We start from the raw sequence: 26180 nt of genomic DNA on the forward strand, positions 1-26180 counted from the left end.
ATCTCTCTTAATCTTTATCTAGTCCTTTGGAGGTACAAACCCATCCCAGGATAAATGAATATGGCAAAGTTTCAGTCAAAGTCATGTAAAAAAACATTTTCAACTGCTTCAGGGACTAAACACTGAGGAAGTGGTTAAGGACACAAGTTCTAAAATGCCACCACTTCTACTTTCCAGCTGTGTGAACTTGGAAGTGACTCAAACCATCCAAGCCTCAGTTCCCTCATCTAGAAAATGAAGGATTAACACCTGACCGTAACTATTATCAGGATTCACGGAGGTAACGCACGAAGCATTTGAAACGATGTGACACACAGTAAACCTTTGTAAAGTTAACTCTTAGATGTGTTAGAATGCTTTCAGAGGCAAGTCGCAGAACGTTCAGTTAAAAGTATCACAAACATTAAGGACATTCAATTAACCCACCTAACAATAACTCCAAAAGCGGACAGTTCTAAGGCTGGTCCTACAGCTCAGTGATGGCAACAAAGACCCAGGCCTTTTCCAGCCGTCGGTTCACTCAGCCTCAGGATACAGTTAGTTCAGGGACTCAACCTTTCAAAAACTCAGGTTATCTCCACTTTCTCCTTGCACTCCCTAGCTCCTCTCAGCGTTTTTAAGATGGCTACCACTGTTTCAGGCATCAAATCCAAACACGAAAATGTCTAGGCACAGCACTAGCCAATAGAACTTTCTACAATGATGGAAATATTCTATATCTGCACCGTCCAGTACGGCAACCACTAGCCCCATGTGAACACTGAACACTTGAGATGTGACTTAGTGTGACTGAGGAACTGAATTTTTAATTTCACTTAATTTTAATTAATTTAAATTTAAATAGCCACATGTGCCTAGTGGCTATCATATTGGACAGTGCGTGTCCAGAGTAAGAAGAGAAACTCTTTTTCATTGAGTCTCAGGAGTGGGGATGTTTTCCTAGAAGTCCCCCAGCAGATTTTCCCAGGTGTCTTTTTGGTCAAAAGTCAGTCACAGGGCTTCCCTGGTGGCGCAGTGGTTGAGAGTCCGCCTGCCAATGCAGGGGACACGGGTTCGTGCCCTGGTCCGGGAAGATCCCACACGCCGTGGAGCGGCTGGGCCCGTGAGCCATGGCCGCTGAGCCTGCGCGTCCGGAGCCTGTGCTCCGCAACGGGAGAGGCCACAACAGTGAGAGGCCCGCGTACCGCAAAAAAAAAAAAAATTCAGTCACATACCCACTCCTAAATCAAATATTGGCAAGGAACAGCATTTCCACGGGTGGCTTAGAATAATCAGGATTTACTCCTGAGTGCGGAAAGAGGGGAGCACCCTACGAAGCCAGGCTTAGCCAGCAAGAAGAAAAGCAAGGAATGGGTGTAATATAAATGATCAGTACTAAGTGCCGCACCACTTCTGCACTGTCTAGATCAGGAAGGAGTCTGTAAACTACAGTCCATGGGCCAAGTCCAGCCCACCAACTGTATTTGCAAATAAAGTTCCACTGGCTCAAAGCCACACCTATTCATTTACATATTGTCTAGGGCGCTTTTGAGCTGCATGGGCAGCACTGAGTAGTTGTCACAGAGGCCCGAAGGATCACAAAGCCAAATATTTATTATCTGGTTCTTTAAAGAAAAGTTTGCCAACCCCTCATTTAGAGGGACATTCCTCATGGCTAAAGTCACCCTTGTTAAAGATCTTGGCTAAAACATACTCCTATAACCAAAAGCAAGCACTTCGTGCAGGCTGGTGTACAAGAAAGAGTTCTGGAGAGCTGCTTTCAGCACCTTGATACTGTCTCTTGCTGGGTAACCTAGAAAAGTATCCTTTGCTGTGCGCTTCAGTCTTCTCATCAGCAAAGTGGGGATAATACAAACTTCTCCACCCACCTCAGGGGGACATGAGGAGATGATGTATGCCAAGGTGCTCTGTAGACCATGAAGACCTACAGAAATGTCCAGATGGGTTGCTACCGCTGTTCTTAATGTTCAGTGCTATGTGCTGTTGCCACTGGATCCTACAAAGAGACACTGGGACTTTTCCATGTGCAACAAGGCAAGGATAGCACTGGCAACTGGGAGATTTACCAGTCAGCAAAAGCCATGTCTGGAGCTTTTATCAATATGGAAATCAAGAGATTCACTGGCTTCACTGTAACTTTAAGAGCTTTCTAAATCACGTCAAGTTAAAAAAAGTAGTCTGGAGAAAATAGGACTTTTAAATTGTTTCCAATTTCATATTAGGAACTTTGAATAGGAGAGCAGCCTTAAAATGGGATTGCAGAGATGAGTGGTTCTTAGTTCGAGGCAAGACCTCAAGGATCCCCGGTATCCCAGGACAACAAATCAGGAATCCAAAGACTGATCCTACTGGGTAATCGAACTCACAATGTCAAAGTGTGAAGGACTCTTAACAGGCAATCAGCTGAGCCCCTTCATCACATGGAGGAAAGGAAATACATTCCTTAAGGGTAATTGGAGCCAATGTACAGCCACCTCACTGAGGTCTACACAAAAGTTTAGTGGAATATATGTTGTATCAGAACTCACTGGGTTCAGATAAGGATAATGCTGGTGGTGTAAGCTGAGGAGAGCAGTCCATGTTTTAGTGTATCTCTAGGCTTTAGACTAGAGCCACAAATCAAAACCAACCAACCAGCCAGTTTATTGAGCACTTACTATGTGCTAACACTATGGAGGATATAGACAGGACCTGACCAGATATTCCTTCATACCTGCAAAGATAAAACCAGGAGGAGGAGCAGAATTCAGGATATCATGATGGCCTTCACCACTGCTAGCAGTGTCCTGACACATCCTAACTGTTCAGTATGGATGTTTTAGAGTTAGTATAAAATGTATAGACATACGGGGCTTCCCTGGTGGCGCAGTGGTTGGGAATCTGCCTGCCAATGCAGGGGACACGGGTTCGAGCCCTGGTCTGGGAAGATCCCACATGCCGCGGAGCAACTGCGCCCGCGAGCCACAACTACTGAGCCTGCGCGTCTGGAGCCTGTGCTCCGCAACAAGAGAGGCCGTGACAGTGAAAGCCCCGCGCACCGCGATGAAAAGTGGCCCCCGCTCGCTGCAACTAGAGAAAGCCCTCGCACAGAAACGAAGACCCAACACAGCCAAAACTAAAAATAAATAAATAAATAAATTTAAAAAAATCTTATAAAATGTATAGACATAATTTAGATGTACAAACAATAGTGACAATAAACAAATTAAAAAGAAATCCTTGAGCTTTCCTTTGATGTCTAGGATGACTCCATCTTGTTTTGGAGCCTCCATTCCAGAGGTACAGGAAAGGGATCCTTAAACCTGATGATTTAAGGTAGCTCTCTCTTCCGCTCTAAAATGGTCTCTAGGTAACTCAATGTCTTCCAGATAAATGTGCAGTCTTCGTTTTCCCTCCTCTTCCTTCTGGTAGTCAAGATGGCTTCCAGGTTAGGAATGGGGTGCCAGTGTTCTGCACAGTACGGAGAAAGGACCTACATCACCTCGTGCTGAGCCCTGGGTTCTCAAGGGTCTCTCCAGGGATCTCCCTCACCCTGCAGGGTTCCTGGGGGTCCAGCTGGCATCCACTGCTGAAGGCTGTGTCCAGTGTGCCCCATGTTCTCAGAATCCCACCCTGGCCTGGGGGTCCCTCTCTTGCTGACCTAGGTCCTCTCAGCTCTCACCACTGGGTGTCTGTCACATCCTCCATCTGGCCCCTGGTCTCAGCTGTCCACACCGTCATCTCTGCAGCCCTGTCCCTGCCCCTGGCTCTCAACAGAGCTACCCACTAGGAACACGAGGGCAATTTTGAATCCCTTCCCTGTCACACAAGAGATGAGAAAGACCTGGAGAGGACACCACCTCCAGCCTTCACTCTGCCTAAACACAGTGTGCCACCATTTCTCATCTCTGCCGCTGCCCCATGTTGACTTACAGTCCACTGTGAGGGGTTCTCATCCGGAGTTCTAAGTGGAAAGTGGGACACAATGTCCTCTGCTTTCAGTTTCCCCCTCAACCCATCTAGATTCTCTATCATTCCTTGTCACCACTTCTACCTGCCAGGGAAAGACTCAGGGCCCAGCAGAAGTGACCTCATGCCTGTGTGGAATTTTGGGGGCTTGGGAAATTGGCTGAGTATCAGATCAGCACTATGGTATTTATAATCGCAATTTTACAGATAGAAAAGTGAGAGACAAGGAGACCAGCACTGGGTTTGGAAAGAAGAACAAAGACTTGGATGGACAAAGCATGAGACGGTAAGAGGAGACAAGCCAGTGAGGCCTTGGACAAGGGGAATTAGAGAGAAATCTATCACTAGAAATGCCTTCAGCACAGAAAGATCTAGATCCAGCCCAGAAAGACAGTAAGTTGGGATTATAGCTCATGAGGTCACCAAACTGGCTCAAATGTGTACTTGTTTCCAAATGGGGACGACAACTCCACAAGAATGAAATTATAACCATCTTCCACTAATATGTCATCTCACGCTCTGGAAAACAGTTGTACCTAAAAGAAGACCTTCTTGGAAGACAAAAAAAAGCAGTGGAAGAAAGGAAGGGAGGGAGGGAGGGAGGGAGGGAGGGAGGAAGAAAAGAAAAGAGGTATTGGCACAGCCCAAGAGAGCTAGAGGCTAGAGATAAGTTACCTGCCAAAACTTATTTGGGCTTCTGGTAGACCACGAATGACTCCCTCGAACATCACCAAATTACACAACTGGAAGTGTCAAGGTCTAAGGGTTTTCTCTGTTGGTCAGTAGCCTAACAAGAGAGTGTCAGTCCAGGGAGAAGATATGGGGATATATGTATATGTATAGCTGATTCACTTTGTTATACAGCAGAAACTAACACACCATTGTAAAGCAATTATACTCCAATAAAGATGTTAAAAAAAAAAAAAAAAAGGGAGTGTCAGTCCGATCCCTCCTCACTGTCAAGAGCCACTGAGTCATCTCTCAGGCTTCCAGGGCGAAGCTACTGTGTTTGCAGTCCAGATACCCCAGAGCCAGGGGCAACGGCTGCTCCCTGGCAGTCTACTTCAGGCTCCCTCTCCCTCTTCTCTCCGTGCCTCAGTGCCACGTTCATTCAGTCTTCACTTACTGGGCAACCTGGTATAGTATGAACAGTACGGGCTACTGATTCCAATGGGGGATCCTCCAAGCTGTGTGACTCTGGGCAAACGACTTACTCTCTTAGACACTCAGTTTCTTCATCTGCAAACTGAGACTTAAAATATCTACCATGAAGAGTTTTTGTGAGGATTAAATGAGATGATCTACATCACGGCCTGCCCCAGAGCAGGCCCTCTGCCTGCTTTCACCCCATTAGTTTCCCACCCACCTCGCCAAATCTTCATTCTCCCTTCTCACCTGGCACAGACCATGTGCTGAAACGACTCATGACGCAAAGGAAGTACATCATGACATGATACGAAGTGACAAGCATAAAAAGACATGGATAAACAGAAAAGGGAGCACTGGCAGAAGAAATTTAATTCTTATGAAGACGTGAGGGGAGGTTTCCTAGAGGCAGTAATACTGGGCTGGACTTGGAAAATGAGTGTGTTTCCAAATGGGGATGACCCCAGGAAGCAGAGGGAGGGAGTAGGGGAGTGAGGTAGGGAAGAGAGTAAAGCCAATAATGGGTACATTAATTAGCACACTGCTACTATGGGCAACTGTGGCCCAATCCAACAATCTCCTAGGTGTATAGAACACACCTTAGCATTGTCCCACCAAGGGACAAGGAAGCTGGCATAGGTAAACACGAACTCCCATTCTTCACTGCTTTGGGGTATTAACTCTCCGGCACTACTAGCTTGTTCCATGTACAGGCCAAGCATGGGCGTATGGGTACAGATCATTCTCAGTCAGGGAGACATGGGAGCCACCAGCATGTGCAGGATCTGTCTCTAGGTGACCTCTGGGTGGGCCAGGGGGAGATGGGCAGTGCACCAATAGCATCTGCTACAGGTGGCTTAACATTTAACTAGACTCACCCACGGATTTGGCCAAAGGCCATATGTTAAAGCCCTATAGCACTGACTCACGCTTCAGGATTTAGTTACAGTTTGTACTGTTCTCATGTGTCATAGTCATGTCCCTCCAACTGGAGTGTAAATTTCCTGGAGTCAGAGATGATGTCCTCTGAGCAGCCAGTAATGCTAGGCACACAGCAGGCACTCATTACCATGCAACTGATTAGCCAGTGTAGAAGTAGCAGGTCCCCTTGGCCTTCACCAAAGACCAGACCTAAGCCATCCTGAACCAAAAAGAACCTGCCTCAGTCCAAAGCTGTTCAGAGAGATGATGCCTATAAGCCATCTGGATGATCCAGTCCACTATCCAGTCCAAAAGTGGATTCCACCTTGATGTTTAACCTACAGCTACACAACCACCAAGCACAGTACACAACCTAGTGTAGCAGAGAGGTTAAGAATGCTGAAGACAGGATAGCGTAGTGGCTAAACACACAAACTTTGGGTCAGATGGCCTGAGTTCGAATTGCAACTCTGCAACCAAAATGTTTAACCTAGGGCAAGTTGCTTACCTTCTTTGCGCCTCGGTTTCCTGTAAGTCTGTAAAACGGAGCCTAATACTAGTGCCTACTTCAAAGAACAGCGGCTGGCACAGGTAAATATTATCAAAGTGATTATTAAATAACATGAATACTCTTAGATGGAGTTCTGAAAGACAATAACGAACTCCTATTTAGCCCTTTCCAGATCCCAAAACACTTCATTCAGAAAAACCTTTGCATATGCAATGTTAAATGTTATATGTCAATAAAGCTAGAAAAAGAAACATAGAAAAGAAAAAGAAAAACCTTTGCCATCATGGAGGTTCTTTTTCTTTCTTTTTTTTTTTTTTTAATCATATATTGAGCCTTAACAAGAGCCCAGGGCTTCCCTGGTGGCGCAGTGGTTAAGAATCCACCTGCCAATGCAGGGGACACAGGTTCGAGCCCTGCTCTGGGAAGATCCCACATGCCACGGAGCAACTAAGCCCATGTGCCACAACTACTGAGCCTGCGCTCTAGAGCCCGTGAGCCACAACTACTGAGCCCACGTGCCACAACTACTGAAGCCCACACACCTAGAGCCCGTGCTCCGCAACAAGAGAAGTCACCACAGTGAGAAGCCTGCGCACCACAAGGAAGAGGAGCCCCCGCTCGCCGCAACTAGAGGAAGCCCGTGCACAGCAACGAAGACCCAACGCAGCCAAATATAAATAAATAAAATATTTTAAAAAATAAAAGATAAATAAATAATGTTTAAAAAAAACAAAAAACAAGAGCCCACTGGGGGAGCTCAGGATTACACTCATTTTGAAGATGAGGAAATAGAGTCCCATGTCAGTCTACTGGCAAATAGAGATCATACAAATAGCAGGTGGCAGGCACAGGGAGGGCTCTAACTCTAGATCTCACCACCTTTCTACTATATCATGGGGCACAGTAATGTTTCAGCCAATTCTTTAAGACTGTGGCTCTCTGAGAATGCATCAGCATCACCTGGAGGGATGGTTAAAGCACAGACCGCTGGACCCCACCCTCAGAGTTTCCAATTCAGCAGGTCTAGGCTGGGCCTGAGAATCTGCACTTCTAAAAAGCTCCCAGGTGATGCTGATGTTGCTTGTCTGGGGGCCACACTCTGAGAACCACTGCCTTAAGAAATCAATTCATCAGAGAGCCAGAGCAAGAAATACATTCAGCGACCTTAGCATCCACACAGGTTTTCCCTACTCAGGCTGGTTTCAGAGCCATGAAACTCTCATGTGTACCTGCCCCATTTTCATAATTTTTTGTGTGTGTGTGGTACGCTAGCCTCTTACTGTTGTGGCCTCTCCCGTTGCGGAGCACAGGCTCCGGACGCGCAGGCTCAGCGGCCATGGCTCATGGGCCCAGCTGCTCCGCGGCATGTGGGATCCTCCCGGACCGGGGCACGAACCCGTGTCCTGCATCGGCAGGCAGACTCCCAACCACTGCGCCACCAGGGAAGCCCTCAACTGTGTTTTAATCTGTTGCAAGTTTTCCATTTAGTTTGTGTGCATCTGTGTGTGTCTGTTGTATTTATGCCGTTGTTTGCTGCTAGTAGATATTTGCTTTATCCAACAAAGATTCCTTGGTCTTGCAACTCTCTTCTAAATAAGTAAGGTATTTCTCTGTATGTCCTTAATAATGTCTTCTTAAATACTGATTTTTTATATTTGCATAGCACTGTATTCTTTTGGCAGTTGTACTCAAAGATATTGCAGCCCTGGGGTTTCTGGATTTTTTATCGCCTTCCTCAGGTACCTTTTCCCATTCTCACATAAGCTTCTAAGGATCCTCTTTTCTGAAATGGATGCTGCTTCATTAGGGTGATTCTCTATCTCCCTTAAATTTCCATGCAGAAGTGCCTTCGAGTAGGTACTTTTAAAAACAAATAGGGGCTTCCCTGGTGGTGTAGTGGTTGAGAGTCCACCTGCCGATGCAGGGGACACGGGTTCATACCCCGGTCCGAGAAGATCCCACATGCCGCGGAGTGGCTGGACCCGTGAGCCATGGCTGCTGAGCCTGCGCGTCCGGAGCTTGTGCTCCGCAACGGGAGAGGCCACAACAGTGACAGGCCCGCATACCGCAAAAAAAAAGAAAAATAAATAAACACCAGAAATATACCCTCACATATATGGTCAATTAATTTTTGACCAAGGTGCCAAGACCACTCAGTGGGGAAAAGACAGTGTTTTCAACAAATGGTACTGGGAAAACTGGATATCCACATGCAAAATAATAAAGTTGGATTCTTACCTTACAACATATACAAAATGAACTCAAAATGGATCAAAGGACCTAAACATAAAAGCTAAAACTATAAAGTTCTTAGAAGAAAAATCGGGAAAAACCTTCATGACATTTCTTGGATATGACAGCAAAAACACAGGCAATAAAGTAAAAATAGACAAATTGGACTTCATCAAAATTAAAAACTTTTGTGCATCAAAGAACACTATTAAAAGAGTGAAAAGGGACTCCCTGGTGGCGTAGTGGTTAAGAATCTGCCTGCCAATGCAGGGGACACGGGTTTGATCCCTGGTCCAGGAAGATCCCACATCCTGTGGAGCAACTAAGCCTGTGCGCCACAACTACTGAGCCTGTGTGCTGCAACTACTGAAGCCCGTGTGCTCTAGGGCCCGTGCTCCACAACAAGAGGAGCCACCACAATGAGAAGCCCGCAGACTGCAATGAAGAGTAGCCCGCACACCGCAATGAAGAGTAGCCCCTGCTTGCCACAACTAAAGAAAGCCCGTGCACAGCAACGAAGACCCAACGCAGCCAAAAAAAAAGAAGAGTGAAAAGACAACTCACAGAAGGGGGAAAATATTTTCAAATCATATATATAATAAAGGATTAGTATCCTGAATATATAATGAACTCCTAAAACTCAATGACAACAGAAAACTCCAAACAACCCAATTCAAAAATGGACCAAAGATTCGAATAGTCATTTCTCTAAAGAAGACACACAAATGACTAGTAAGCACATGAAAACATGTTCAAAATCACTAATCATTAAGGAAATGCAAATAAAAACCACAATGATACCATTTCACATCCATTATCAAAACAACAGAAAATAACAAGTGTTGGTGAGGATATCGAAAAATTGGAATCCTGTGCCTTGCTGGTGAGAATGTTAAATGGTGCAGCCTCTGTGGGAAACAGTTGGGCAGATCCTCAAAAAGTTAAACATAGAATTACCATATGACCCAGCAATTCTACTCCTAGGTATATATACCCCAAAGAATTGAAAGAAGGGACTCAAACGGATACTTAAACACCAATGTTCACACTAGCATTATTTATAATAGCCAAAAGGTGGAAATAACCCAAATGTCCATCAACATTGAATAGATAAACAAAATGTGTACATACAATGGAGCATTATTCAGCCTTAAAAAGGAATGAAATTCTGGATCATGTTACAACATGGATGAACCTTGGAAACATGCTAAGGGAAATAAGCCAGACACAAGAGGATGAATATTGTATGATTCCTTATACTTACATGAGGTACCTAGAATAGGCAAAATCATAGAGACAGAAATAACAGAGGTTACCAGGGCCTGGGGGGAGGGGGGAAGGGAGGTTATTGCTTAATGGGTACAGAGTTCCTATTTGAGATGATGAAAATGTTCTGGAACTGGATAGTGGTGATGGTTGCACAAAACTGTGAATACATTTAATGGCAGTGAATTATATACTTAAAAATGGTGAAAATGGTAAGTTTTATGTTATGTTTTTTTTACCACAGTAAAACAATCCCAAATAAACACACACACACACACACACAGATAAAATAGGAAAAAGATGAAGGAAAATGGGCACCTTACCTTCCAGGGATGTAACCACAGTGACATGAAGACAAATGATGACAAGGAATATCTTGAACGTCAGTAAAAGTTCCTCAGGTCTCCCAACATGGCCACACTGCCTGCCAGAGAAAAGCATCCTGGAATAAAATAGAGGGACACATCATCACAGCTTTGCCATAATCACGACACGACAATGCCCAAAAGGCCAGTTCCTCAAGCAAGACAACCTGCAACCTGCTTCCTTTAAATTACTCTAGTCCACAGAATTGGCAATGCCAGGTGGGCACTGGCTACAAAAAGCAAAACCCATGTTTATTACGGGAGGCCCATCCAGTGGGATATTATAATAAAAATGATAAGCAAGGTAGTCCATGTAGATTTATGGAAAACATCAACACATGCAAAATATCAAGAAAAGAATTTAAAAACACAAAATGCTGAGTATATATAATGATTACCACTATATAAAGGCTGGTTAAAAACTATGCTAAGAATCAGAAGAGGTCACAGAATCTTATAAATGATCTATCCCATTTATGTCATACCGTAAAAGGATGGGGGTGTTGCATTTCCTCTTTATTATATGTTAATTCATTATCATCGCTTACATTTTTAGTAGTGGGGAGGGCAGAGTCAACATTTTTTAAAAAGTGAAGTTTATATCAACACTGAATTTTAAAGTCTCATTTACCATTCGTTTATTCATTTCGTTCCAACGAATAATCATCAAGGGCCAATATATACCAGATGAGATGTGTGGGTTAACTAGGCAGCAACTAGATGAAATACACATGGGGGAGGTGGGGCAGAGGCTGAGAGGAGCTCGGCACGTGGAGAAAACTGCAGATGCTAAGGCTGCGTGCGTCCGTTCCTCTCCCGATGGAGGAGTTGGCCAACGGAACCCCGTGACAGGCAGTCAGCACCAGCAGCAGTCGCTGGCGGGGGATACTGAGGGAGGAAGAAGCCAGCGAGGAAATCACACGCCACCCACGGGGCTCGGGCAGTGAGAGCCCACGGAGCAGGCTCCTTCTACATGGCCACAGGGGAAGGGGCCGGGACAGACCAGGCCGCGTGTTCTCAGCTGGCAGAGCTCCTGGCCACAGGGCACCCAAGCACCTAGCCACCACTGCAGCTTCTGTTGGCCTGAGATAGAGTGTGCAGGCACCGCGGTGAAGGCTAAAGAGCATGGGATCAAAGGTCCTGGCTCTGCCACACAATGTCTGAGTGACTCTGGATAAGTTATTTCCGATGGCCAAGATTCCCCATCTAGCGAACTGTGATAATAGCACCAGCCTGATAGTGTCGCTGTGGTGAGTAAACAAGAGATCTGGGCACAGGGGCTGACACTGTGAAGGCACTATAAATGCTAGCTAGACCCTTCAGTCAGTCAACAAATAGCTTTTTTTTTTGCAGTACGCGGGCCTCTCACTGTTGTGGCCTCTCCCGTTGTGGAGCACAGGCTCCGGACGCGCAGGTTCAGCGGCCATGGCTCACGGGCATAACCGCTCCGCGGCATGTGGGATCTTCCCGGACCGGGGCACGAACCCGTGTCCCCTGCATCGGCAAGCAGACTCTGAACCACTGCGCCACCAGGGAAGCCCAACAAATAGCTATTTTGTACCTCATATGTGCAGGGTAAGATAGTGCAGGGATTGCAGGGATAAGGACACAGAAAGGTGGGAATAAATCACGATTTCTCAGTCTCCAGGAAAAGCTGGCAATCTTTAAGAATCCTATAATTTAACAGCCATCGCCGGTACCAGAGGAATGATTCTTTCCTTGGACAAGGCATGATAACGTCTTAGAGCAGGAAGTGAATCCTTCTCCTTCCAAAGAGGACTTCTGTTTTTAAAATCAATACTGTAAATTGTATTATATATTAATAACACACTATGTTAATAAATTATAAAGTGCCTCTGGTTTCTCTCCAGCACTTTCATCCTCTCTGTGTTCATAATGGCATATTACTGACCCTCCCGAATGAGTCACTTGAATGATAACGACGTTGTGCAAAGATAAAGCAATGTCTCTCTGGAGGAAAATTTAAGTGTCTACTACAGCTACACACAATAATAATGATGAATCTCTGAAATACAATGTTAGATAAAGGAGCCAGACATAAAGGAATGCACGTTGTCCATGATCCCATTCAGATGAGGAACAAAAGCAGGCAAAACTAATCGATGGAATGAGGGTGGGAGCATGGTTATCCTTGGAAGCGGGCAGAGGATACAACAATTAGAAGTGGGCTCAGTGCGGCTTCTGAGGTTCAGGTAGTATTCTGTGTGCTGGTTACATGGTGTGTTCAGTTTCTGAAATTCATTGAATTATACACTAATATATATGTCATAAAAAGTTTCATATATAGGGCTTCCCTGGTGGCGCAGTGGTTGAGAGTCCGCCTGCCGATGCAGGGCATGAGGGTTCATGCCCCGGTCCGGGAAGATCCCACATGCCGCGGAGTGGCTGGGCCCATGAGCCATGGCCGCTGAGCCTGCGCGTCCGGAGCCTGTGCTCCGCAACGGGAGAGGCCACAACGGTGAGAGGCCCACGTACCGCGAAAAAACAAAAAACAAAAAAAAAGAAATTTTCATATAAAGTTTAAAAATTAATCTATTTTTAATTTTTAACTCAGCTCCCCTCCAAAAGCATTCCCCCCCCTTTTTTTAAGCTATATTTAATGAACCTCTACAAAAAAACTCTCCTATACAAATGCCTTAGGTTTGACTCTACCTGGAATTCACAGAGCTGACTTAGAAGATTTACTACACAAGTATCTAATTTTAGCTCTGGAAAGAGTATCAGAGCAGTCTGTTTCTGGAAAGGAATTCAGAATTCACCTAGCTGAGACCCTTATTCTACAGATGTAGAAAGAGGCCCAACGTGTTCTAGGGGATGGGTCAAGGTCATCTGGCTGTTTGGTGGGACTCCTACTCTTTCTACCAGGCCACAATGCTGGCCTCCTGGGAATTGATCTCCTTGGAAGTAAACTGTTTTGAGTTCGTCAGGTGAAATAAATCAACAAACTCAAAATGCTATTATAGAATTTTCAAAATTTCTGCAAACCCATTCTTGAGCTTTGCCAACTTCTAGGGTAGGGCCTAAGTGGTGTATAAGATACGGTCAAAGTTAAATTAGTCATGGCACTGGGTGACTGGTTAATATGTGCTGTGACTTGGGCCTCTGATCAAAATAAACCATGCTTTTCCACTGAAGAGAGCTTGTACTCAGCTCCCAGATGACGGCAGGAAAGGGCACAACGAAGGGTGATTCCAGTAACCATCCTGAAAAGAGAATATGGCTCAGGAAGAACTTACTACAGACCTGGCGCCACTGAAAAGACTGCTTTCCATTGTCCATATTCCAAGCCTGGAATACGTTTCCTCAAGGCTGAATATATATTTCCTAATAGGAGAAGAAGTGTTATGGTATTTAAAATAGTGCCATTCCTACTGCCTTCTGCATAAACTGGAGAACATCCTGCTGGGTCATGACGTCTCTGGGATCACTGATTAAAGAGGGAAATCTATAGATTTTGAAACCCTTACTCATTATATATAAAAGTCATTTTTATCTTTTTCAGCTGGAACTTCTCTTCATCTTCTGGTGCAAGTTGGGTTGCTTCAATGCTATCTACGTCAACAACAAAGATGAATAGCCACTGGTTCTTAGCAAAATTTCAAGGTGCTAAGGATGGCTTGTGAGATAGCATCCATTACAAAGAAAACTATATGCTAGCATTTAAACAGTAAAATCTAGACCTTGACACTAGATAACCACTCATTAACGATTACCCCAGGTTCATGTTTTGTGGTTGTAGACTCTGATGTAAATGGCAACCCCTAGGGTTGAACAGTACATAAGCTACATGACTGAATGCCATGGCCCCGCTTGTACCACTCCAAGAAATTATTCTGGATCTCTTCAATTTCATTAAATAGTACAAGTATCATATTTTTAAAAATGTAGACCATCGGTGCAATCTTGAATGGTAATAAATGATAAATCTAACTTCATCTAGGTATAGAATAAAGTTTAAAAGGAGGGAAATAGCTTGATACCACTGCAGAGCAGGTCTGGGTGAGGGTCACTCTGTGCTACCACAGGTTAACTGATGTAATCTGATTATACCATGGCTGCAATGATGTATGCAATTATCAATATTTTAGACCTGAGTAACAAGAGGTGTGATTATTGCTCCCTAAGTGTTTTAGAAAATGTTACGCCTTTGAGATATTTACACTGATTTATAAGTGTTGGCTAACAAGACTAGCATAGCACAAGGAGGACTTTCCTGGTGGCGCAGCAGTTAAGAATCTGCCTGCCAGTGCAGGGGACACGGGTTCAAGCCCTGGTCCTGGAAGATCTCACATGCCGCGGAGCAACTAAGCCCATGCACCACAACTACTGAGCCTGCGCTCTAGAGCCCGCGAGACACAACTACTGAGCCCGCACGCCACAACTACTTAAGCTCGTGCACCTAGAGCCTGTGCTCCGCAACAAGAGAAGCCACTGCAATGAGAAGCCCGCGCACCGCAACAACTCCTAAGGAACTTATTACAAATTGGAAGACAAGCTCAAAGCCCGCTTGGGGGCTGACCTTGTTAATGTTTTAGTAGCATGTATTTAGTAGCATGTTTTAACCTGCTCAGTCTCAGGTTTCATTAACTGCATCACAGGGGCACTGGACAATGAAGTGATCGGATCTGAGGAGGGATGGTCTCTTTTAGAGACCATGCTTCATCAGCTATTTCTTCAGTTTCTGTGACTTAACTTCCCTAGAAACTAAACTCCTTGATATCAAGGATTGGGTCATTTATGTCTCTTGCATCCCCAAAGCCAGAGGCAGAATTCTTTCTCCACGGAGGGGCTAAAAAAATAACTCTCTACTGATATGTTTGGCTCGGAGTTGGAAGGGGGAGGTGGAGGCATTGGCAATGACCTGAGTGAGGGACAAGGCAGATGCACGCTGGGGAAAGGAAATTGTGTGCCCACCCAGGACAGAGAGTACTGCTGACAACCTGACTTGTATCTTCGAGAATATTCCATCATGCTTCACTTCAAAACCAAAACATCAGTACAGCTCTTAGCTCAAAGATGACAGTCACTTCACACTATGATATCCCCTCATGTGAAATACAGACATAAAGCTAAAGAGGTGCAAGAGGTTAACAATCTATAGGGTGATCTTGGAACCAACTGACCTACTCCTGGCTTCAGTCAGTGAGCCGTGAAGACAGAAGTTCAATGCTCAAGGAGGATCCAGAATATGAATTTAAAGAGGAAATAAGGAGTCGTGGTGAGTTTCTATTGATTATATGCTCTTTAAGAGGAAAAAAGAAGTAGTTTTTAATAAAGCCTAATATGTCAGGAAAACTTCATTAAGCAATGTTTAAAGAAGGCAAAAATGAAAGCCGAGCATGTTGTCCTGTCCTAGGATGAGCAAATTACAAACACATGTACCAATATTCAACGTGGAATGAATGTAGGATCAACAACTGAAAAACATTAAAATAATCAAACAAGGAAACAAATCAACTTCAAGTATGGAAATAATTTCACTTCGTATTTGGGCAAATGAGAATTTTCTACATAGGGGTTTTTGATGAAATTTCACAATTCAAGTACATTGCCTCTTCCAAAACCTTATGGATAACCACAATAAAGCATGCTGAGTGGTTCCTGGTAACCAAGTTTATTAATAAACAACATGAGGCTCTCTTTGCTCCCTTGGAACACTTTCAGGTAGAAAAATAGGGCAAGCAACAGTGAAATTTGTTTTGCCCACTGAATGAAACAATTAAAAAGCCTAATAATACCCAAAGCTGGAGAGCATGTGGGGAAATGAACTCTTGTTTACACTGCTGGTGGCAATGTAAACTTTGAGAGAACAGTTTAGCTATATTTTGAATTTTTAAATGTGCATACCTTTTGATCCAGAAATTCTAATTCCGGAGATTGTCCCTACAGAAATATTGGCATACATACACAAAAATATACAAACAAATACTGTCATTGCAGCTTTGTGCAAGGGGGAAAAGCCTAAGTCTCCATCAGTAGATGAATAGTTAAAAAATGATGGTCCATCCATATTCTGGAATATTATACAAGGCTTAAAAAAATGAAGTTGATCTATATGTGTTGACACACAGAGATTGTCAATACATATAAGTCAAGTGAATAAAATCAAATTTCTTAATAATATAGATACTAGGATATGTTAAGAAACAAACAAAGCTATACATATGTATGCTTATTTATATAGTGACAAGTATGGCTGCATACAAAAAAGCCTGGAAGGAAACCCACCAAACCTCCACAGAGAGGCGTGTGATGGGGGAAAGGACGAAGCCCAAAAGAACACCGGCACATGTTCACGTATTACTTATACAATTACATGTATTTCTTCTAGCAAAATGCATAACAGAGGGAGGCTGGGCCAAGCCATCCAGGTTCTCCAAACAGAACTCGTAAATCAATCTCGGAGGGGGGCTAACTAGGAGGTAATGCCATCACTTGTTCAGCTGGATACCGTCTCCCCTGGCCCTGCTCTAACACAATTAGAAAGGCCCCACTGAGAGCACAGACTTCTGGTCTCAGAGCCAAGAAACCAGCTTCCCAGCCAGGGAGCAAGAACTCACTTGAGTAAGTTGTGGAAGAGAATGTCAAAAGCTATGATGTGAAAATGGCTGATGGACACAGAGGCCTAAACTTAATTAAAGAACTGTGCATCCGTCGGCCTCTGGATCCCTCTTTGCCACTATTGCCACAGCACGTCCACCGTCCTTTATCTCGGCGAGGAACTGAGCAGGACAGAGTGCCTGCCAATGTCTGGGCTTCTTACATCATTGAAAGGAAAAGGCAAGTCACAAAAGGAGCCATATTGACTTATGTAAGACATGGCACAGGACAGAGAAGTTTCTCAGAGAAGAACAGCAAACTCACCAATTGCTAGGATTAACTGAAACCTCCCACAACTGCAGACTCCACCAAACCATGACATCAGGAAGTCTGGAAAGGCATCCAACTTCCTCTATTTATCAAGCTGGCTAAAACCCAGGGTAATACCAGCATAACCAGAAAAAAAGAAAAAAGCAAGCAGACTGTACAAGTGGTTTGGGTGGGAAGGAAATGATCTCTGTACAAGTGGTTTGGGTGGGAAGGAAATGATCTCTGTATGTACTTAGAGCCCTGCTCCAGCACAGAGGAAGCTCTCAGAGAGGCTGCATCCAGGAATTAGAACTCCTGTGCTCACAGCCTGCTCAGGGGCCCTGGGTGCTGACCACAGGGCCCACACATCCTGGAATAATCAGCAAAACAACGGGCAAAGGGCACAGGTAACAGCAGCCCCAGACAGTTTCCCACTGTCCTCTTGGGTAATGTGATGCTGGTCCAAGGAGGAACCAAAACAAAACGAAACAAAACCCAGTGACATGCAGCATCCTTAGGGCTCGGCGCTTCATTTACAACCTAATGATTAATCACTGGCCCAGACTGAGGGGCAGAGAGTGGCTCACACTTCCAGGCAATGACACCAACACCATGGAAGAAACGACCAGAGGACAAAGGCCTTGATAAATTGAAAATGAGAGTAGAAATAAGCAAGGAGAAGCTTCTCCACACTAGTAGGAAAAGCAAATTGCACAGACGGAGAGAATGGTGAAGGTTAGGCTTGTGGGCATATACAGGAGAAGGTCAGGGGTATGCAGGTCTTGGCTGTAGAGTGGTAGGTATGGCCATCGAGGAACAAACAAGAATGGTTCTCAAACCTTGTGGTGGCCCCATTACTGATGGGAGCCCGTCTAAAAGGACCTTTACCTGCACAGACTGGTTTGTTCAGTTCTGGATGCCACCATTCAAGAGGAGTTAAATTGTGAGATGGCTCTGAAAGACTTCAAAGATAATTAATTCAACAAAACTTTACCAAATGCCTACTGTGTGCCAAAGAACAGGGCCGCTCTGTTTGGGTGTGCCAAGGGCACTTGGCCAAGAGGACCATTAGAGGCTGAATGCAGATGGCCAGGCTTTCTGGAAGCACAGATGAACTGGCAGCGGGCTCTGTCACAGGCGCAGCGGAAGCTCCAAGGAAGGGAACCTAACCCGTTGTAGGGAAACGGATCTGGGAGAGTTTCCTCAAGGAGATAACAGTCATGCTGCATCTTAAAGGATGTGCAACGCCCTTTACGTGAAGCGATGGGAATGGGCATTCCAAAGAGAGGAAAGTACCTGAACCAAGACAGAGTCAAAGACTGGCATGGAGTAGGCAGGGCTTAGAATCTGTTTGATGTTGCTGAAGCATAACAAGCAAATCAGGAGCATGGCCAGAGGGACCTGGAGGAAAGGAGCAGACAACCGATGGAACGTATTAAAATTTTAATCTGTGAATAGACTGGGAACAATCCACATTGCATGTCCACGTGGAGGTTACGATGGATTATGAATATCCACGATGTATACAAGGCCCTCCGAGAAAAAACCATTGCAGCGAGGTGGTTTTCGTCTCTGCCATGGGCACAAGGTGATGTCTAAAAGGTAGCTTAAACCACATTCCAAGGGATTTAAATTAACAAGAGGAAGAACGTCCTGATATGGAGCATTGTTCAACTGTAGAAGTGACGAAGAGAGCTTTTGGAATTGCTTTCCAAAACATCTAAGAAGATGACCTCTTGGTCACCCTGGTGAGGCTGCGTCAGAGATGGAATGAACCAGACCAGGGAAAGGAGCTGGTGGACCTCTTGCAACTGTTGGTCCAATGCTCTTTTTCTGCAGCACTGAACACTTTCTTTTCTCTCCTCCCCTCTCTCCAGTCTTCTCGTCCTCTCTTCCCTTCTACTCTCCTTGATCCCACAGTTTCCCTCTTTTCCTTCCCTCCCCTTACCTAGCTTAAGGCTTCCCAAATGTATCCCAGGGGATAGAATACTGCTGGTTACCTCTGCCCAGAGCTGGAGAAGAGGGTATTAAAGAGTACACAGTGAGGGACCCAGTTTCGAAGGACCCTGATCAGCAGACCCAACCCTCTGGGTGAGGCTACCACAGGCCTCAACCCAACATGGTGGAACTAAAGGTGTTTCAAAACTTAGGGCATGCCGGGACGTCCTTGGTGGCACAGTGGTTAAGAATCTGCCTGCCAATGCAGGGGACACGGGTTCGATCCCTGGTACAGGAAGATCCCACATGCTGCAGAGCAACTAAGCCCGTGTGCCACAACTACTGTGCCTGCGCTCAAGAGCCCACGAGCCACAACTACTCAGCCTGCACGCCACAGCTACTGAAGCCAACATGCCCAGAGCCTGCACTCCGCAACAAGAGAAGCCACCACAATGAGAAGCCCGTGCACTGCCCCAACTAGAAGCCCGCATGCAGCAACAAAGACCCAACGCAGCCAAATAAATAAATAAACATACCAATGAATTCTTTCTCAGAACATTAATTTTCTATTTCACAAAAAGAACACCTATCGGGCTTCCCTTGTGGCGTAGTTGTTAAGAATCTGCCTGCCAACACAGGGGACATGGGTTTGAGCCCTGGTCTGGGAAGATCCCACATGCCACGGAACAACTAAGCCCGTGTGCCACAACTACTGAACCCACGTGCCACAACTACTGAGCCCACGTGCCTAGAGCCCGTGCTCCGCAACAGGAGAAGCCACCTTGATGAGAAGCCCGCGCGCTGCAATGGAGACGCAACACAGCCATAAGTAAATAAATAAACAATTTTTTAAAAAACAGAACACTTATCTACTGGATTTTCTTAATGACAGTCTTATATTAAGCTGTATTCATACGAAGTTAACTAAAGGTGAACTTTTTTCCTTTGGTATGAAAACATTTCACCAGGAAAGCTGAATTTAGATAACTACCACCTCGTTAAATCAATCCCAACTGCCAAATCAAAACTACAATGAGGTATCGAGATCACTGAAGAAGTCAAAGAGGAAATCAAAAATACCTAGAGACAAATGACAATGAAAACACGACAATCCAAAACCTATGGGATGGGCTTCCCTGGTGGCGCAGTGGTTGAGAGTCCGCCTGCCGATGCAGGGGACATGGGTTCGTGCCCCGGTCCGGGAAGATCCCACGTGCCGTGGAGCGACTGGGCCCATGAGCCATGGCCGCTGAGCCTGCACGTCCGGAGCCTGTGCTCCGCAACGGGAGAGGCCACAACAGTGAGAGGCCTGCATACTGCAAAAAAAAACCAAAAAAAAACAAAACCTATGGGATGCAGCAAAAGCAGTTCTAAGAGGGAAGTTTATAGCTATACAAGCCTACCTCAAGAAACAAGAAAAATCTCAAATAAACAATCTAACCCTACACCTAAAGGAACTAGAGAAAGAAGAACAAACAAAACACAAAGTTAGCAGAAGGAAAGAAATCATAAAGATCAGAGAAGAAATAAATGAAATAGAACAAAGAAAACAATAGCAAAGATCAATAAAACTAAAAGTTGGTTCTTTGAGAAGATACACAAAATTCATAAACCATTAGCCAGACTCATCAAGAAAAAGAGGGAGAGGACTCAAATCAATAAAATTAGAAATAAAAACAGAGAAGTTATAACAGACACTGCAGAAATACAAAGCATCCTAAGAGACTACTAGAAGCAACTCTATGCCAAAAAAATGGACAACCTGGAAGAAATGGACAAATTCTTAGAAAGGTATAACCTTCCGAGGCTGAACCAGGAAGAAATAGAAAATATGAACAGACCAATCACAAGTAATGAAATTGAAACTGTGATTAAAGATCTTCCAACAAACAAAAGTCCAGGCCCAGATGGCTTCACAGGTGAATTCTCTCAAATATTTAGAGAAGAGCTAACACCCATCCTTCTCAAACTCTTCCAAAAAATTGCAGAGAAAGGAACACTCCCAAACTCATTCTATGAGGCCACCATCACCCTGATACCAAAACCAGACAAAGATACTACAAAAAAGAAAATTACAGACCAATATCACTGATGCTTGTAGATGCAAAAATCCTCAATTAAATACTAGCAAACAGAATCCAACAACACATTAAAAGGATCATACACCATGATCAAGTGGGATTTATCCCAGGGATGCCAGGATTCTTCAATATACACGCAAATCAATCAACGTGATACACCATATTAACAAAGTGAAGAATAAAAACCATATGATCATCTCAATAGACGCAGAAAAAGCTTTTGACAATATTCAACACACATTTATGATAAAAACTCCCCAGAAAGTGGGCATAGAGGGAGCCTACCTCAACATAATAAAGGCCATATACGACAAACCCACAGCAAACATCATTCTCAATAGTGAAAAACTGAAAGCATTTCCTCTAAGATCAGGAACAGGACAAGGATGTCCACTCTCACCACTATTATTCCACATAGTTTTGGAAGTCGTAGCCACAGCAATCAGAGAAAAAAAAAATAAAAGGAATACAAATTGGAAAAGAAGAAGTAAAACTGTCACTCTTTAAAGACGACATGATACTATACATAGAGAATCCTAAAGAGGCCACCAGAAAACTACTAGAGCTAATCGATGAATTTGGTAAAGTTGCAGGATACAAAATTTAATGCACAGAAATCTCTTGCATTCCTATACACTAATGATGAAAAATCTGAAAGAGAAATTAAGGAAACACTCCCATTTACCATTGCAACAAAAAGAATAAAATATCTAGGAATAAACCTACCTAGGGAGACAAAAGACCTGTACGCAGAAAACTATAAGACAGTGATGAAAGAAATTAAAGATGACACCAACAGATGGAGAGATATACCATGTTCTTATATTGGAAGAATCAATATTGTGAAAATGACTATACTACCCAAAGCAATCTACAGGTTCAATGCAATCCCTATCAAATTACCAATGGCATTTTTTACAGAACTAGAACAAAAAATCTTAAAATTTGTATGGAGACACAAAAGACCTCGAATAGCCAAAGCAGACTTGAGGGAGAAAAATGGAGCTGGAGGAATCAGACTCCCTGACTTCAGACTATACTACAAAGCTACAGTAATCAAGACAATATGGTACTGGCACAAAAACAGAAACATAGATCAATGGAACAGGATACAAAGTCCAGAGATAAATCCACGCACCTATGGTCAACTAATCTATGACAAAGGAGGCAAGGATATACAATGGAAAAAAGACAGTCTCTTCAATAAGTGGTGCTGGGAAAACTGTACAGCTACATGTAAAAGAATGAAATCAGAACACTCCCTAACACCATACACAAAAATAAACTCAAAATGGATTAGAGACCTAAATGTAAGACCGAACACTATAAAATTCTTAGAGGAAAACATAGGAAGAACACTCTTTGACATAAATCACAGCAAGATGTTTTTTGATCCACCTCCTAGAGTAATGGAAATAAATAAAATAAGCAAATGGGACCTAATGAAATTTAAAAGCTTTTGCACAACAAAGGAAACCATAAACAACATGGTTTATGGTTTCTTCCATTCTGAGACAACCCTCAGAATGGAAGAAAACATTTGCAAATGAATCATCGGACAAAGGATTAATCTCCAAAATATATAAACAGCTCAATATTTAAAAAATAAACAACCCAATACAAAAATGGGCAGAAGACCTAAATAGGCATTTCTCCAAAGAAGACATACAGATGGCCAAGAAGCACATGAAAAGCTGCTCAACATCACTAATTATTAGAGAAATGGAAATCAAAACTACAATGAGGTATCACCTCACACCAGTTAGAACGGGCATCATCAGAAAATCTACAAACAACAAATGCTGGAGAGGGTGTGGAGAAAAGGGAACCCTCTTGCACGTTGGTGGGAATGTATATTGATACAGCCACCATGGAGAACAGTATGGAGGTTCCTTAAAGAACTAAAAAGAGAATTACCATATGATCCAGCAACCCCACTACCAGGCATATACCCAGAGAAAACCATAATTCAAAAAGACACATGCACCCCAATGTTCATTTCAGCACTATTTACAGTACCCAGGTCATGAAAGCAACCTAAATGCCCAACGACAGACGAATGGATAAAGAAGGTGTGGTATATATATATATATATATATATATATATATATATATATGATGGAATATTACTCAGCCATAAAAAGGAACGGAATTGGGTCACTTGTAGAGACATCGTGGATCTAGAGACTGTCATACAGAGTGAAGTGAGTCAGAAAGAGAAAAACAAATATCGTATATTAACACATATATGTGGAACCTAGAAAATGGTACAGATGAACCAGTTTGCAGAGCAGAAATTGAGACACAGAGGTAGAGAACAAACGTATGGACACCAAGGGGGGAAAGCAGTGGGGGGCGGGGTGGTGGTGGGATGAATTGGGAGATTGGGATTGACATGTATACACTGATGTATATAAAATGGATGACTAATAAGAAAATTAATAAATAAACATACACAGGTCATTTGTGAGTAAAAAAAATTTTTTTTAAATTATTGGGTCTCTTTGAACTCCAAAATTCAATGGACACCTCTTATAGCAATGGATCGTGATTGTTTACTAATAAAGGTCACTTGATATGGAATGCAGAAATTAAAAAAAAACAAACTACAATGAGGTATGGAAGCAATCTAAATGTCCATCAACAGATGAATGGATAAAGAAGATGCGGCACATATATACAATGGAATATTACTCAGCCATAAAAAGAAACGAAATTGAGTTATTTGTAGTGAGGTGGATGGACCCAAAGTCTGTCATACAGAGTGAAGTAAGTCAGAAAGAGAAAAACAAATACCGTATGCTAACACATATATATGGAATCTAAAAAAAAAAAATGGTTCTGAAAAACTTAGGGGCAGGACAGGAATAAAGATGCAGACGTAGAGAATAGACTTGAGGACACGGGGAGGGGGAAGGGTGAGCTGGGATGAAGTGAGAGAGTAGCATGGACATATATACACTACCAAACGTAAAATAGATAGCTAGTGGGAAGCAGCCGCATGGCACAGGGAGATCAGCTGGGTGCTCTGTGACCACCTAGAGGGGTGGGATAGGGAGGGTGGGAGGGAGATGCAAGAGGGCGGAGATATGGGGATATATGTATACGTATAGTTGATTCACTTTGTTATAAAGCAGAAACTAACACACCATTGTGAAGCAATTATACTCCAATAAAGATGTTAAAAATAAATAAAATAAAATTCAAGGTGAGGGCCTCAAACTCAGCCTCTATACTGTTGTGTCTCTGCCAACCTTGCCAGCAAAAGAAAGTTCTAGCCCTTCCCTTTGTGGGAGATTGCAAAACTGGCCAAAAATTCTCCCTATGCTAATATGCCTGTCCATTTGCAATGTGACCTCAGCTCCTCCTAGCAAAAGGCGGAGTCTACTTCTCAACCCCTTGAATGTGGGCCGGACTTGCACTTGCTCTGCCCAATGGGACATTGGCAAATGTGATACAGGCAGAAGCTCGAAAAGAGCTTGACCGCGGAAGTCTGTACTTTCTTGCTGCTCTTGGAACCTCAAGCCACTCTGTGAACAGGGAAACGAGCCTGAGCTAGCCTGCTGGATGGTGAAAGGCACGTGCCCTGTCACCACCATTGTTCCAACCCCCAGAACAGAGTCATCTAGCTGACTGGCAGGGGACTGAAGGGGTGTGAGTGAGCAAACTGACACCAGCAGGACTGTACACTCCAGAACTGGGAACAAATGAAATGGCTGTGGCTTTAAGCCACCAAATGTTGGGGTGTTTTGTTACACAGAGAAAACTAACTTATGTACCTTCCTTCTTCCTTTCCATCCTCTTCATTCTTTCTCTTCCTCTCTGCCTACACTTCCTCCCTTTCATTATTCCCCCCACGCTTCTTGCTTTCCTCTCTTCCTTCTGCAAGTACTACAAGTACCCGTTTAAGGACCCACTGGGTACAAAAGACACTGGCCCGGGCTAGTTCAAATTCAAGGCCTCATTTCCTTCTAGCCCACTCCCTCTGAAGCCCACATAAGCAGAGTCTATAGACACGGTCGCTGGGACTCACTCATAAAGTGATTCAGCAAGGTGTTTCTGGGGACCGGCAGGCAAGAGGGTGGACTCCTGGCAGGGTTTGCAGTCCATCTCTGGGCATTTGTTGGTGAAAATCTCCCTGGGAGAGTCATTTATCACAGTGACCTGCTGAGTAGACTACTGAAGCATTCTAGCCCTCCGCTCTTGACCGGTCAACTCCTTGCAACCAGACGGGAAGTACAATAAGAAAACAGGCCTTTCATGCCAGACACCCAAGGTTTAAGGGGCACAGCCCAAACCCCCTTCCCTCACCTGGCTGCCCAGCCTAAGCGACTGGAAGATACATTTATAACTACAGGAAATTCTTAAAACGCTTTCTTTCCTCTTCCACATTCATAGTCCGTACTTTATTCCCACTCTAACTTATTTTTTCCCCTGAATGATGTTTTTTCAGACTTTTTAAAAGCTTACTTTTCCCTGGTGTCCTGGAACCTGTCATTTGTTTGTGGTTACAACATTAATGTTTAGAAAGGGCAAATGAGATGTCAGGGTTGGATAAATGTTCACTTTTTTTTTTTTATGGTGTTTTAAATGGAACTCTTTTCTCCCTAGGACTCCCTGCACAAGTTCACTTCTTCTCTAGGTGCATGTGTGAACGTATTTTGAAACTGACCACCAACTGTCTCTCAGGTACAGAGATTTTAATGGCTTCCATCAACAAGAATAAATCGAAAGTATACCCTCTGGAACACATTTCTAGGATTTTTCTCGATTTCTCAATGCCATCTTCTGGAAGAGCAGAGGAAGACTTTATTGCCTCAACTGTCTTCCAATATCTCCCTTCCCATGTTCCAAAACTGTCTATAGAACCTCCCTGTTTTTCTTTTGTTTTTTAGGTTTTTT

General features: G+C 43.9%; 1 protein-coding gene across 2 annotated transcripts in view; it reads right to left on the bottom strand.

The window, feature by feature from the left end:
* ADGRG2 (adhesion G protein-coupled receptor G2) overlaps nt 1–26180 on the bottom strand; it is a 113668-nt gene that overhangs the window by 61518 nt on the left and 25970 nt on the right. For both annotated transcript variants that reach the window (XM_032620767.1, XM_032620766.1), the window contains exon 2: nt 10348–10466. In XM_032620767.1, coding sequence (XP_032476658.1) covers nt 10348–10465 — 118 coding nt within the window. In that variant the 5' untranslated portion in view covers nt 10466. The remainder of the gene's footprint in view (nt 1–10347; nt 10467–26180) is intronic.

This window comes from Phocoena sinus, chromosome X, assembly GCF_008692025.1.
Source record: "Phocoena sinus isolate mPhoSin1 chromosome X, mPhoSin1.pri, whole genome shotgun sequence".
NCBI classification, from domain to species: domain Eukaryota; kingdom Metazoa; phylum Chordata; class Mammalia; order Artiodactyla; family Phocoenidae; genus Phocoena; species Phocoena sinus.